General features: G+C 43.8%; 1 protein-coding gene across 6 annotated transcripts; it reads left to right on the forward strand.

Moving 5' to 3' along the window:
* The first annotated feature begins 3,909 nt into the window (after nt 1–3,909).
* Nucleotides 3,910–14,736, forward strand: BTBD18 (BTB domain containing 18). 6 transcript variants are annotated; one of them, XM_081168703.1, is made up of 3 exons: nt 3,910–4,172; nt 9,612–9,868; nt 11,076–14,736. In XM_081168703.1, exons 2-3 carry the CDS (start codon nt 9,742–9,744, stop codon nt 13,091–13,093), a joined length of 2,145 nt encoding a protein of 714 aa, XP_081024829.1. In that variant the 5' UTR covers nt 3,910–4,172; nt 9,612–9,741; the 3' UTR covers nt 13,094–14,736. The 6 variants fall into 6 exon arrangements, with proteins under 6 accessions (XP_081024829.1, XP_081024831.1, XP_081024828.1 ...); XM_081168705.1 differs by having other exon boundaries at nt 9,706–9,868; XM_081168702.1 differs by having other exon boundaries at nt 3,910–4,164.
* Nucleotides 14,737–15,315: the final 579 nt, after the last annotated feature.

Below are 15,315 nucleotides of genomic sequence, written 5' to 3' on the forward strand. Positions count from 1 at the left end.
AACCTTTCACTCACCAGCTGATGGGCAGACTGCTCAGTCCTGTTTTCCGCAGGCTTTAAGTGCGTGAATCAGACTTTGGGTACTGGCACCTCTTTATGTTTGTTGTTTTTTTTCAAAATCACATCTGAAGTCTTCTATCTTCTAGCTTCTTCCTGTTCCATTTGGACTAAAATGCTTCCTATTTCTTTTGAGGTCTGAGCTTTGTTAACACTGCAATCAGATTGGGTATTGCTGGCCATTTCTGAGTCTAACCACCTCTGGTATATTCCCACGGGGAAGCCACAAAAGGGATGTGATAGTGTGAGTTGCTTGGCTCTCATGCTGTTGACTCATGGAGCTGCTGTTATGAATACAGTAACACATGTCCAGATTGCAGGCCACCTCTTCTTTCTTTCAAAACTTTCCAAATATATGGTTAAATCAGGATGTGATATTGAGCACATACACCCTTGCATAATACCCTAATGCATGAAAAGATGTGTGAGTCACTTCTACTTTCTCTATCACCCTTCCTTGTAATTTGCAAGCTGGCATTTACGATGGCTGACCTTTTGAAAACAGGGAAGGGGAACTCATAGCCCTCCAAGATGGTTTTGGATTGCAACTCCTATCAGCCCCTGCCATCATAGCTATTAGGCCGGGATGATGGGAGCTGTAGCTTAGAAACATTTAAAGGGCCACAGGTTTCCTAGCCCGGTATGATAATCTAAGTCAGGCTTCCTCAACCTCGGCCCTCCAGATGTTTTTGGCCTACAACTCCCATGATCCCTAGCTAGCAGGACTAGTGGCCAGGGATGATGGGAATTGTAGTCTTAAAAACATCTGGAGGGCCGAGGTTCAGGAAGCCTGATCTAAGTGTAGCCTATACTCTGGCCGCTCTGATTTCACTGCCATTCTTGTAATGTGAGGCAGCAGAAAGTAAATATCACTGAATGATGTAAACATGCATGTATTAACATATTAATACGTATGTACTAACATATTTTTACCCTGTACCTGCTATTCCAAAATATCTTCAAGATGGCTAAGAACAATATCAATAAAAATAAGTAATATTAAAAAGTATTAAACAATAAATATATCCAGCATCTCAAAACATAACTGAGTATGTGACATAAACCTAAACAGTGACATAAGCATAACTAGGGAATGAAACCATATTGGTTATTCTGGAATACCACACACAGAATAGTCTGGATTTTTATTCATTTTATTTCACGTTTTCAGGTCATAATATAAAGCAGGAGAGAGGGACATTATATATTAGATGAGATGAGAAGTAAAGCAAAATTAATTAAGCATAAATCAGTGAGAATCAATTTCATTAAAACTTGTCAGTTGACTCAATGAATAAAATAATGACTAAGTACAGCCCATAACTTTACACAGCTAAGCTTAAAATTCCATTATACCAATTACAATTTTTATAAGTAACTATTAATCATAACGAATACATTAAAATTAAAATCTTTGAAATAATCAACCTTCTCCAGCAGAGCTATTTACCTTACAAATTTGCCTTATAAAATCTTGCTTGTACATTGGTTAGTGCCATTTCTGAAGGTAACGACTTTTCACGATATCTTGATATCCTCATTGAAAAGCAATATATTGACACATCAACCATTTTTATAAACAGACCAACAGCAGAACAGTTACAAATGATTAATCTTCGCCCAATGTGGTATAAATTAAATGAAATCACAAAAAGTGAAAAAATAATCTGTTCTATTTTAGTGTTTATTCAAGAGGTGGTCCCCTTGCTTAAGATTATTTGATCAATTAGTGTGGCACAATATTTGATAAAAGTGAAAATGAACGGGAAGAAAAAACTTCAGGACCTAGGCTGGCATCAGTACCTGGCATCCTTGGGTAGCAGTCATACCACTACTGATGTTTACACTGTTCCAACTCCCTTAATTGGGGTGGGAGGATGCTCCAAGCAGCCCCAAGTGGCTGGACCTAGCCACCCTGTTCATTTCCCACAATGCACCTGATCTAGCATCATTCTGGGGCACTGTGGTAAACTAGAGAGTAGCTGGACACATCCACCAGGTGCTGCTTGGTGCACTGTCACAGCAGCCAGCTATGTCCACAATGGAAAAGGGGACCAACAGTGGACATATTGTCCAGAGGCACCTCAAAGCTGGATCTGGCCGTTTAGGACAATATCACAAATTATGTATGAGGAGTACATGCAGTGTTTCCTATAAGATGTGATGCAAGTACACATTTGAAGCTAGCTTTTCAGATACACACACATGGGCACAGCCAGGATTTTTGTTGGGGGGGCAGGACTTTTGTTGGGGGGCAAAACCGAAGTGATTGGTCAGTTAGTTAAGTATTTCTATTGTTTTACTTGACTGGGGGGCAGCTGCCCCCCCAGCTATGCCCATGTACGCACACTGAAACAAAGAGGTATGCTCAGTTCACCAAGGTATTCACTAATCTGCAATATGGGAAACAGCCCTGAACTACCCAGTTATTACTGCCTAAGTTGCATTCCTATTCTCTGCAGAGAGGCATCTAAACCCATGTATTCCAGTGGGCTCCTTATACATGCATCTGCAAAGCAATGGACCGAGAGTCTGTTGGGCGTTCTCTACAACTACCGTATTTTTCGCTCTATAACACGCACCCGACCATAACACGCACGTAGTTTTTAGAGGAGGAAAATCCGTAGGCATGCCACCCGTAGGCATTTCCTCCATAACACGCACAGACATTTCCCCTTACTTTCTAGGAGGAAAAAAGTGAGTGTTATGGTGCAAAAAATACGGTACTTTCTTCCTGGACTCGAATCCTGCACGCATACCTAGAGATTAGCTAAGTGCAACAATTGTTTACCTGGCAGTCATAAACTCTCATTAAACTGGATGCTATCCTGGGTAGTACAGGCTAGGAGGAAATGAATACCTAATGATTTTTATACTCAGTGGAAAGCATTTGCCATTAGCTTAAAGGAAGAAAAGTATGAGGAAATCATGTCACCTTTGTATCACATCTCTCATTCATGGATAAACTAAAGGAAAGCCCCTTCCCCCAAAGACAAAGTATATTAACTGTAAGGAATTCAGAACCCTAAGAACACATCCCTGAGTGTGTGAGACTCCTAAGATTCTTCATAAGCTTCCATTGTGTTTTCACCATGCGCATGTCTACTCATAAGTAAATCCCACTGTGCTCAACAGGGCTTGCTTACTAGCAAGTGTGTTTATGATGAATGCAGCAATACATTAAGGAGAGTGCCCTTGTAAATCTGATGGACATTCCTTTCTTCTCCCTCCAGGGTTGCTGTTGCTTTGGACAGGTGGGGCGGTGGTCCTGCCTGACAAGCACATGGCTGCCTCTTCACGATGCAACTTCTGACCTACTATTTTGAATGAAAGCAGGTGGAGTCAAACAACTGGCAACTCCGGGGCCTCATCCAGCCTCTTTAGCTCATCGGTTATCAGCTCAACTCCCCCAACCCTTGGCTAGAAGCAGGCATTTCTGGCAGCCGTGAAGGAGAGAAAGAGGCAGCGAGAGGAAGGACAGGAGCCAGCGGGTGGGTCGTGGCCAATAATTGGGAGTAAGAGAATAATGGCGGGCCCTTGAAAGAAACTGGAAGGAAGCTCTGCCTGTGTGACTCCGCTTCTGCTCCCCTTCCCACGTTCCGTGCCATGCTTGCCCAAACTTTGGAAGCACAACAACCCCATAACCAGGCGCAGCTCAAAGTGCCTTGGCAAGCTCCGCACCCCGTTTCTCATTTATTAAGGGGGGGGGTCTATATGTTTAAGGACCTCGTTTCGTCCTGCCGAAAGCCGGCCCCGCCCACCCAGGGGCCCTCAGCCAATGAAAGGGCTGTTTCTGCCACTCGGCGCCCTTTTTTGCAGGGAGCCTCGCGCGGACGGCGTGGCGCGAGGAAGGCAGCTCCTGCCGGGAAGCGGCTCCCACCGGCTGCTGCAGCGCCACGCCGAAGCGCCGCCCCTGGCCGAGAGGCCCCGACTGCGGACGGGCACCCGCCGGTGGCAGCTCCTGCCGCGGAGGAAGGGGCCGGGCGGCTCCCCGGGGAGTCCAGGGCAGACGCCCCTGAGGGCTCTCTGCCTCTTTCCGTGGGCCTGGGGTGGGGCGTCGAGGGGGGAAGCGAGTCGACGTTTCCTCAGGGACGGGAGGCCCTCAACGGTTGGTTTGTAGGTTTCTTCTTCTGTTTGATACTAATATGTATGCCCCGTACCTCCCACTCTTGATGGAAGTTGGTTCCTCGTAGCGTCTTCTTTACCGGTTTGGGATATACCTTTAAAAAGGCACATTTCGAAGCGCGGTCTTCCCCTTGAATAATTCTGGGCCCCGCAGATTAAGGGTTGCTGGGACTACAGGCCCCAGAATTCTTTAAGCGGTGGGGAAACGGGCTTCAGAGGTGTGGGGCGTCTGCCGCCCTCGTTGGCTTGAAGGCCCAAGGCGGTGGAAAGGTGAAATACATTTTTAATACACAGCAGTGTAACAAAAATATCGCCACTTGACATGTAGAATTACAATGAAATAAAACCAGATACTACTGGCCTGGGGGGGGGGGTAAAACAGTTTAAAATTATCTGTTTAGGATAGTTTAAAATGAAACTGGTATCCTAAATAGAAGCTGAATGAAGCTTTTTGGGTAGAAAATTAGCTGCTGTTCCTTTTCTGATAGTCACTTGTTTTTGGTGAGTGGGTAAAAAGCTTACTTGCAGAACGAGGGCTTTTGCCTTAATTTTGGCACACAGGTGGAGGTAGAAACTTGCCCTGTTGAATTTTGGCCTGTTAGCTGTTAAAGACATTGGAGCTCTACCCAGAACAACAATTAGGGTGTGTACTCAAGATCGCTTGCAGTACAATCCTATGCATGTCTACCCAGAAATAACTTGCATTGAGGGAAGTGGGATTTACTCTTAGGTACGTTTGTAAAGTAGTAACCAATCTATACTAAGGCTGAAATTCTAAACACAGTTTAGCAGTTCCCTTGTTCTCACAATCAGGATTGGAGCAAAGGTAGATTTTGGTTACCCTTTGATGTGTATTTGTTTAAAGCTGAGGATTCTGCTTCACGTTGGTGTTTGTGTGGTGCCATGGGGAGAAAGAACAGGTATTTTGCATGAATGCAGAGTCAAAGGGTGTGATCTTGTTAGGAGTTGAGTATTAGGCATACTAATATGTACTCAAATCCCTCCATGTGGAAGTTTCTCAGCTGGGGCTGGGTTGCTGCTTTCCTGTCTGCCTTAAGTTATATACATAATCCACAATAAGATTAAAGAACATAAATACCCTTTCTCTTTAAAACACAATGATAATCAGCAAGATTCCAGCTAAAATAGCTGTAAGATCCACAACAGTAAGATCCACCTACATGTCTACAAGAGTAAAAATGTTTTCATCTGGCACCAAAAAGTTATCAGTGTTGGCACTAGGAAAGCTTTCCTTGGTTGGGGATATGATTCCACAAGGTTGCCACCAAAAACAGCTAGTTCTCTTGCTACCACCCTCTGGACTTCTGAAGGAGACACACAGAGAATGTGTGACTTGAGCTGTGTAAGTGTAAAACTAGCACCTAAGTCATGGGTAGGCAAACTAAGGCCTGGGGGCCGGATCCGGCCCAATAGCCTTCTAAATCCAGCCCGCAGATGCTCCAGGAATCAGTGTGTTTTTACATGAGTAGAATGTGTCCTTTTATTTAAAATGCATCTCTGGGTTATTTGTGGGGCACAGAAATTCATTCATCCCCCCCATATAGTCCAGCCCTCCACAAGGTCTGAGGGACAGTGGACCGGCCCCTGCTTAAAAAGTTTGCTGACCCCTGTCCTAGATCTACATAATGGCTTATGAAAAGATAGGAGATGGCAAAGTTCTGGTTTCCCCAATTGAGAAAGGATATTGTGGCACCGGATAGCTCAACTGGTAGAACATGAGACTCTTAATCTCAGGGTCGTGGTTTGTGCCCCATGTTGGGCAAAAGTTTCCTGCATTGCAGGTTGGGTTTGATGACTTTCATGGTCCCTCCCAACTCTGATTCTATGGAGAAGTTGCATGAAAGCACAGCCCAAACGACCATGGGAGTGGAGCACCTTCTTTATGAAGAAAAGTTACAATATTTGGGGATTTTAGTTTTTAAGTAAGAAATGATGTAGTCAGCTGTGACAGGTCTATAACATTATTGCTAAGGGAGAGAAAGCGGATTTAGAAGTTTTTATTCCTTTTACATAACAGAGCATTGTAGAATCATAGAGTATCAGCTCATAACATCAGCAATATACCATGACTGTTAGCAGCTGATGAAACTGGCAGATGATGCAGGATTGGCAAAAGAGAGCCTTATTTCACGTGGTGCACAATTAGTGTATAGAATTTATTGCTATAAAATGAGGTAGCGACTAGTTTAGATGGCTTTAAAAGGGGATTAGAAAACTGGATGAGATTTCCTTTGGCTACTAGTAATGATAGCTATATGTGTGTGCGCGCACACACACACCCTGTGGTTCAGAAGCAAGTATTACGCTACTGAACGCTGTTGCTGGGTAGCAGCAAGAGGAGAGAGATACTGTCGTCATGTCCTGCTTCAGTTTCCAGAGGCATCTAGTTGGCCACTGTTGAAGAAAGAAATACTTCAAGAAGGCATATTTGTATCATACTGGTCTTTTAAATCTTGGATGTAGGACCAACATCCACCAGCTGATGTTCTTTTGCATGCAAACTAAATAACGGGTTACCAGTTGAGGTTGCTGCAGGAGGATCAGTGTTGATATACAGCTGGGAGTAACATAGTAAGGCATATTAAGAGAGACATTTTCTGTGAAAGGTGATCCATTTACAACTGGGGCAGCTTCTGATGATTTAAAGGAACAGAGAATTTCTGATGACTAATGCTTCAGATTAAGATACTCATCAGTTTGAAAAATGGTTTGTTTTTGGCTTAATTTGATGTCATATGGAGACTGTAACAAAATTTGATGTGTTTTGTTTTTTGCAAACTTTTTTCTGATTTCCAGTTGAAATATTATGCTTTTATACAGTTTAAAGAGTGATTTCCCTCCCTTATTTACCATTTTTTATAAATTCCTGTCCTTTGTGGAAATGGTGAATTCTTAGCCACAAGACCACATAACACTGGTCTCGAAAGACCTACATTGGCTCCCAGTAAGTTTCTGAGCACAATTCAGTTTGTGCTGACCTTTAAAGCCCTAGTGTTGGTGCTGACCTTTAAAGCCCTAAACGGCCTTGGTCCTGTATACCAGAAGGAGCGTCTTCACTCCCATCGTTCAGCCCGGACACTGAGGTCCAGCTCCGAGGGCCTTCTGGCAGTTCCCTCACTGTGAGAAGCAAAGTTACAGGGAACCAGGCAGAGGGCCTTCTTGGTAGTGGGGCCCACCCTGTGGAACACCCTCCCATCAGATGTCAAAGAAATCAACAACTATTCAACTATTAGAAGACATCTGAAGGCAGCCCTTTTTAGGGAAGCTTTTAATATATGATGAATTATTGTATTTTAATGTTTTGTTGGAAGCTGCCCAGAGTGGCTGGGGAAACCCAGGCAGATGGGCGGGGTATAAATAATAAATTATTATTACTATATTATATATACCTTGTTTACTGTAATCTGGCAAAACAGGTTTATTTTTTTGTTAATTAAATTCTCAGGTGGTTTTTTTTTTTGCTCTTGTTCCAGTGTAAAATGTATGCTATACCGAAACAGCAAGGAATAATATATTTTTAAATAAGGGGTTAGGCGATCCACAAGTCCAAATTTACTTGGTATAGTGACCCATTGTTTTATTATCAAATGAATTTTGGATGCCATGTCTTTGTCAGCCGTTGGTTTCATGCATTTTTATTTCAAGTTTGCCTATTTTATAACTGCTACTTGGGACACCCAAGTAAACGTTTACTTAATGCTGCTATTATGTGGAATTTGTTGCAATATTTATAAAACTTCCAAAGTTATTCACAGTATTGTTTATGGGAATGTTAAGAACACCAGCCATCTGATTGCACAATATTGCTTCATAAGCTATAAAATGTTTTTCTAGAAACATATGGTTACACAAGTAGTATTAAATACAGTGGAGTATTAATATTTTTAATATTCACGATAAAGTTCATTTTAGCATGTAGCAGTGGTTTGTCTGAGCTTGTATTTGGCCAACAAGTTGGCCAGTGACGCATTTGATGGTTGTCACACATGTACTAATGTATGTTCACATTAGTAGCTTGAAACTCAGTGAGGTCATTTGCATGGAGATGCCTTCATGTGATCTTTATGGCTTCCTTTCCCCTGCAACCCCTATGGAACTCCTGTGCATTACACTTTCACCTTCTCTTCCATGCTCATCTGCACTTGTGTGATGACTACTAGTATCTTTTCACATTGCAGTTTACTCTGCATCCAGTTTTCTAATTGGATGGCAGCTAGTCTGAGTAAAAACACGTCCAACAGCAGTATTTGTCAAGGAACAACAGGATTGATATAGATTGTGGCTAAGGTTGTGTGAATTCAGCTTCCGGAGTTAGCAGTGGGAGCGCATTGGATGTAGAGTAAGTGGTGATGTGAGCATACCCATAGTCTGATTATTATTTATTATTTTATTTATTTCCCCAATATATTGCTTCATTGTAAGAAAACTATTCTAAACAGTTATTAATACATAGGGTTATAGATATTATTTCTTATTTTGACTAAGCAAATGTCAAATCACCTTTGGCTTAACTATTAACTGATCTAGTTGGCTGGTCCAGTGTAACTTTGGCAGAAGGTGCTTTTACAGGGAGCACCTTCTGGTGAACTTTCACCAGATCTGCTGCCAGAGTGTGGTTCCCAAGTGTTAAAATGCATGACTGGAGCTTTTTTTCTAATGTTCAGGTACAAGTGTCTGTCCACACAGCAGTGTAATGTACCAACAGAACAAAAGCTGTAAGTGGTATTCAAATCAGTTAAGGATTAAAAGCAGAAATTATTTGGGGTTTACTTATAAAGCCTGCAACCCACTTGAACAGGGTTTGCGACAACAGCCCACAGGTTGGGAAACAGTTTTAAATGGTCCCTGAATTTTTGGGAGATCAGCACTCTCCCCCCACCCAAATGTAGATTTCAGACAGTGTTGGAATTTTTTCCATAGTAAGGTGCAACACACCTAACCCTGTAGACTGCTATGGAATGATAGAGTTCTGCTTAAAATCTATTAATATTTTAATTTTTGAACTGACTTGTTTACTGTGTATTTTAAAAATTGAAATTGACAACCTGTGTGTCCGAAGTCATTTGCCTCAGAATGGGGTATGAAAGGGTTTGCAGTATTGCTTGAGCAACTGATATGTTCAGTGTTGCAAGAGAGGAAGAACACAGTTCATAAGTTCTTCTACTTCATTCCTGACCATTTGGGCATATTGGAAAATCTTAAACACAATGTATTTATTCATTGAAGTAAAGCTAAAATAAGTCTTGGGGATTGTTGACAGTATGATGGGGGAAAGTGCTGCAGTTTAAGAATATTCTTTAGCAGAATTACCTGAAGGAAAACTTGCATAGCTATATCTTGTGCCTCAGGCTGCAGCCTTATTTTCAAGCATTACCACTAGTATTTTAAAATTTGTGCTTGCTTTCTTAGGAGTCCCATTGAATTCATTGGGTCTTTCTTCCAAGATGACTTTAGGTTCATAGACCTTGATAGCTGCATCCTCAGAACTGTGTCTACCCCACAGAAATCTGGTGCCTGACAAAGTGGAAATTCTGCTGCCATGAGCCCTCCAGCTGCGAATCCCAAGATTCTGTATCGGAATTCCCGCCTTCTCCGTATGGTGTTCCTTCAGCTCCATCGGCAACAGAGAGCTGACTTATTTTGTGATGTTGTCCTACAAGCAGAAGGTAATACTTGAAGCTGGGAGGGTTTAAGTTAAGGGTGCTTTGCTTCCTAACAGAGTTGGAAACTCCCAGGTGCCTGGAAATTCCTGGCCAGCACTTCTGCTTTAAGGATCCAGCACCTAGAATTTTGACAGTGATTCCTAGAAATTTCAAGTATTTTTCAAGCTTAGACTGCATGGTTACCAAAAAGGAAACATCAGCAACAATTAATTAATGATGTTTATGACCTATTGGATGTGATAGATGGATTTCCCAGAGCCTGTTCTCAGTGTCATAGGTCCCTTAGAAACGTAGGCAGCTTTCTTGCAATGAGTAGAACCCATTGGTCCATCTAACTCAATAGTGTCTAAACTTAACTAACAGCAGCCATGGATTGAAGGGACTTTTTGCATTCAAACCTGAGCCACCACTGGTTTTCTCTCCCAAAGCAGTTGACATCAATTAAACTTGGTCTGCTGGTCACTGACCCGCTTCCCCAACCCAGCTGATTAAGATAGGTGTGCTTCCCTTCTGTTCTGCAGTCCCAGGACAGCTTAACTCTCCCATTGAAATCAAGGCTTTGCAGTGCTGAACTTCGGCTGGATTATGCCTAGAGTTCTTAACCATATGCCTCTCCAGTGCAGTGGTGTTTTTATAATAGCAAATTGTTCTTTGTTTGTAAAATGCCTGCTCACAAACAAATGTGAGTACAAATCCACTGAGAACTTCTCCTAAGCAAACCCAGTTGAAACAAACAAGAGTATATGTGTACTGGGGAAAGTCTGTTTATGCTTATAAAAATGTATAGTACATCTTATGCTGTGAATTACTTTTTGCTAGTGCTTAAGTGCCCTCAAAACTGAGAGGGCAGAGAACAGGGTGAGATAAAATAACTTATTTTTTTCCAACCATTCTGTTCTTTATTTTAATTGTATCATATCCAGAAGCAATTGTGAAAATAAGTTTAACAGTTTTAAATGAGCTGCTGAGACAGACTCATAAGCAGACTGATCGTAAAATTAAATGGTTTTATGCTATAATATGCCTCAGTATGTAAGAAGGATTAAACAGTACAGCTCTATAATTAGTCGTGAGATAACACTTGGGGAATCTCAAGAAAAATGTTTATTTAGGGTCTGGAACACTTTGGGAACAACTTCTGTCCAGAGAGGGGCAAATATCTGGGTTTTTTTGTTGATACAGTACCTGCTAACAATTGTGTTGTTTGCAGGGGAAGCTGTTCCAGCTCACTGTTGCATTCTATCAGCCTGCAGCCCTTTCTTCACAGAGCGTTTGGAGCGAGAAATGCCCCCCAAAGGACACAAGGTGGTGCTAGAGATCCGGGGGCTGAAAATTGGGACTTTGCGTAAGCTGGTGGATTTCCTCTACACCTCTGAGATGGAGGTGTCCCGGGAAGAAGCCCAGGATGTTCTTGCAGCTGCACGGCAGCTTCAGGTGTCAGAGCTGGAGTCACTTCATCTAGAGGGAGGAAAGTTGGTCAAAAAATCCCTGGGCCCTAGATTAAATCGGGATTGCCTACAGCTATCTAGTCCATTATCCATCCCAGAGTTAACGCTGTTGCAGTCTCCCCCTGCCTGCAGTGGTAGCTCTTTGACGTCATGGCTGTCTTCAAATATGCAGCACACTGTAGTGAATGTTCCATGCACCAAGGAAATGGATAAGAATAGCAGCATTGTCCAGAAAGCTGTCAAGAAGGAAAAACCAGAAGCATTGATGAGTGTGAATGAAGACCAGATGCCTAAAGATCCAGCAGTTACTGCCGAGCCCCTTAGAACTAAAGTTAAAAAACGTCTTACAGGCATGGGAAAGAATATATTAGGCAATAATGAGCATGACAGTTTGCGGACACAGGATGGGCCTGGCGATAGCCAAACTACAACCAGCTTGCAAGAGTCAAAAAAGATTAAGCTCAGTCGCTCAAAGCTCCCCTCATCACCTTTGCCTGTACCATGTGCCATCAAAGACTCTAGCACTGTGGAATCCAGCAAACCCTCAAGGTCCAGCAGACGTCACTGGAGGCAGAAAAGTCTTCCGATCAAAGATGAGCAGAAAGAAGCAGAAGATGGCCATTTGTATGGTTTCTGGAGCCCGCCTCTACCTCCAGAGGCTGCTAAGAGCAGAAAGCGCAACGCCAGTGAACCTTGCGTTAGCTGTCCCCAAAATGCAGGGCAGATTGGCCGGGTAAGGCTCAGAAAAGTTATCAATGGCAGCTGCTGGGAGGTGGTGCAGGAATCTCCCTCAGCTCAGGCCACCAAGCCAGCAAACTCTATGTGTGCTCTGAAAGAGGAGGGCTCTCGATCTCCGCCCAGGTATCCTGAGCTGGCAGGAGTAGATGCACAACAGTCATTCACCTCAACTAGAGGGCTGCCAACAAAAATGGAAAGTCCAACTGTTAATGAGAAGAACCTGGGAGAACAAGCTGAGAACAAGGTATCCTTGGAAGATGGAGACCCTTATAAATTGGATCTGTTTCTGCTAGACCATCTGACTGAGGATGTGCAGTATGACAAGCTGGTTTCAGCTGGTGAGTTGGAACACATGCTTGATATGTTTTTGGCAGATGATGGTGATGCTGTCGAGGAGCCTCAAGAGGCCACTATTTCAGAAGGTGTGAATATTTTATGGCCTGCACCAGGAGCAAATGAGATTCCACTAGAATGTGCTGAAATTGAAAGAAAAGATATGTGCTCTCCAGAAGTCTCTGACTGTCCTCCGTGGGTCAAGACCAAAAACAGTCTCCTTAAAGGGGAACTGGAGGCTGTTGACATGAAGATCAGTCAAGAAACTCATGGCTCAGCAAATGGGAGACCCTTGCTAGACCCTGTTCCCAGCTACTTTCCATTTGTGAAGTCTGAAACCAGCAGTGACTGTTTCACCTGGTACAAACCAGCTTCTCCCCAACTGGATGATTGGACAGTTCAGCATCAACTGTCCCTGTCAGAGAATATGCCTGCAAACCTTGGTGATCCTTTGCCCATCACTTTGGCAGACAATGAAAACCGGGTTTTTTTGTCCTATGAAGTGGGTATCTCTGGTGTCGAAACACAGCTCCATGCTCAGACATTGCAGAAGAGCCCTTTGCAACACCACTTGGGCTATAAGGTGCCTCCATGCTTGGAAGAGGAAGAGATAGATGTTGGTGGGGTAGACGAACTCTTGGTTAGCATCGAATGTATCAGGCCAGACCCCTCTCCGGTGTCCGAAACCGAGGTGGATGTTGTGAACTAGTGAATGCAGACCATGGGAAGGAGTTGCCTTGACTACCCAGGGGCTGTGAGGGGTCAGGCCTGATGTCAAAAGGTCTGCTGGTCAGGCTAAGAAGGGCCCACTGCTACCCTGCTCACCTTGGTGCCAATAGGATCCCATCGGGCATTGCTGCTGCTACTTGCTACCATTGCCATTGGCTCATTATCCCTCTCCCTGGGTGTATTTATCCTGGAGGCAACAGCACTTGTGGTTAAAGGGGAGCCCCAAGCCTCTGGTGGGCAGCCACTATGCCAAGTCTCCCAAAATGCAAAGTATGTGGGGACCTTGGGGGACATTCAGCGTCATGGCTGCCTGCTGCAGGCCAAAACTGAACTGAGACTTGGCTGAGATGTCTTCCCAACTGAAAGCGGGAAGCCTGCTTGGGGATGAGTGTGTGACACAGTAAGCAGCAACGCCACACCTCATCCCCGTCACCTCTCTCTTGGGACCATCTGGACTGTTGGACTGCCTTGGTGTGGTGGTAATGGTGAGCTGCAGTGCACCCTTTAACTTAGCTCTCTCCCCTGGTTTTGCTTTCTCGCTTGCCCAGTGCAGTGCACTTCTTATTTCAGCCTGCCATGGCCTCTCTCCCACACATGACCACCCCCTCCCTCATGGACACAGGTGACGTCAGCCTTCCTGTGACGCCTGCCAGGACAGAGAACTCAGCTGCTGAACTGAGCCTCCCCAGTGCCAGGCTGCCCTGCTTGAAAAGGTGGAGAATAAAAAACTAACACGCACTGCCATGAGAGGAGAGGAGGGTGCCTCAAAGTAGGGGCAGCATCACCATGTCAAGGTCTCATAAAAGTCTGGCCCTGTGTGGGATAGACTTTGGTGCCACACTTAAAATCCTTGATGGGGCTGCGGTAAACAAATACATCTTACAGTGCTTTTGGAGTGCTGAGGGAAAAGTGCCCCCCCCCGGAATTCCAAATGGTAGGCGGGGTTATTTTACTATCATCACCCCCTCAGCCTTATCTAATCATGACTGTTACGTTTGTAACTCTGTTTTCTGTACAGTGCAGGCTGGCAGGATTCCTGGTCTGCTTTATAGGATAGGTAGAAGCTAGAAACTAAAAAACTGAAACATCTAGCAGTGGTTCTGTCAAAAAGTAAGGAAATGTTAATGGTGGGGAAAGTCTTTCTCATGCACTAAAACTGCACATGAGCACGGTCTGTTTCAGTTCTATTTATAGCAGGAGGGCCACCAGTTTCCCCCACCCCCACCCCCAATAATGAAGGAGGGTATAGCTGCCCCAAGGTGAACAAAAAGGGCTTTCTGAATACACAGGAAGTGTGGCACTCACAATTCAGTGAACAAAGTCAGTTGTGCATTCTAGGGTAACCAGAGAGTGACTCTGTTCTCAGTGGCTCAAACTTATAGTTTGTTTGTGGCTTTAATTTTAATTTTTAATGGTAGGCAGCTAAAGCAACTTTTAGGCCTTGCTCCCTGCCCCACCCTCTTAAAACCCAATCTGGTGAACAGTTACACCAGCAGCACAACTTGGGAGTAGAAGGGACTTTACAACACTGGAGAAGACATGGGTGGTGGCATACTGTTCCCACCAGCTGTGTGCGCACATCAAAACACTTTATCACAAAGGTCACACTGGAGCTAGAAACAGCAGCATCTGCTGTACTTTTGAGTGGGTGCTCTTTGGGCTTCACTGCAAAAGCTCGGGGCATTTATTGGAGCAGCTGCCTGGAAATGTTAAAAGCCCCTTCAAGGCTGTCTTTTCTCTACTTCCGGTAGGATCGACCACTTTCACTGGCTATTAATGCTGGCTAACCGTCTATGGAAGCTGATTTAGTAAACAGTTATATGCCCTGCTGATTTTATTTTGTACAGAGATGGCTCTCCAAAGTCTAATAACAGGTTAAATCACTTGTTTTACATTCAAACCATTTCCCTTGTTTACAGCTTATTCAAGGAGAGGTGTATTCAAGTGCAGTGACCCATGCCTCCATGACGCTGTGCCAACTACTTCCTTTTGATAGCCCAAAGCTCTCATTGTACAGAAAACAATCTGAAGAGTAGATGGCACAAAGGCCATAAGAAATGTTGAGTTGTGACTTTGTTCAATTAAAGTTCCTATATTTCCCTCCCCGAGTTGTCTTTATTTTGTTTAACTTGTGGCAGCTTATGGTTTAGTTGCAGCACTGGTAGAAAAGAAACAAATTGCACACAAGAAGCTTGTTAGAAA

Source organism: Podarcis bocagei, assembly GCF_964188305.1.
Source record: "Podarcis bocagei genome assembly, chromosome: 1".
Lineage (NCBI taxonomy): Eukaryota > Metazoa > Chordata > Lepidosauria > Squamata > Lacertidae > Podarcis > Podarcis bocagei.

Coding starts and splice junctions, on each gene's coding strand:
- BTBD18 (XM_081168703.1), top strand. CDS start 9,742: ATGAGCCCTCCAGCTGCGAATCCCAAGATTCTGTATCGGAATTCCCGC. Junction 9,869..11,075: donor TGTTGTCCTACAAGCAGAAG/GTAATACTTGAA, acceptor TGTTGTTTGCAG/GGGAAGCTGTTCCAGCTCAC.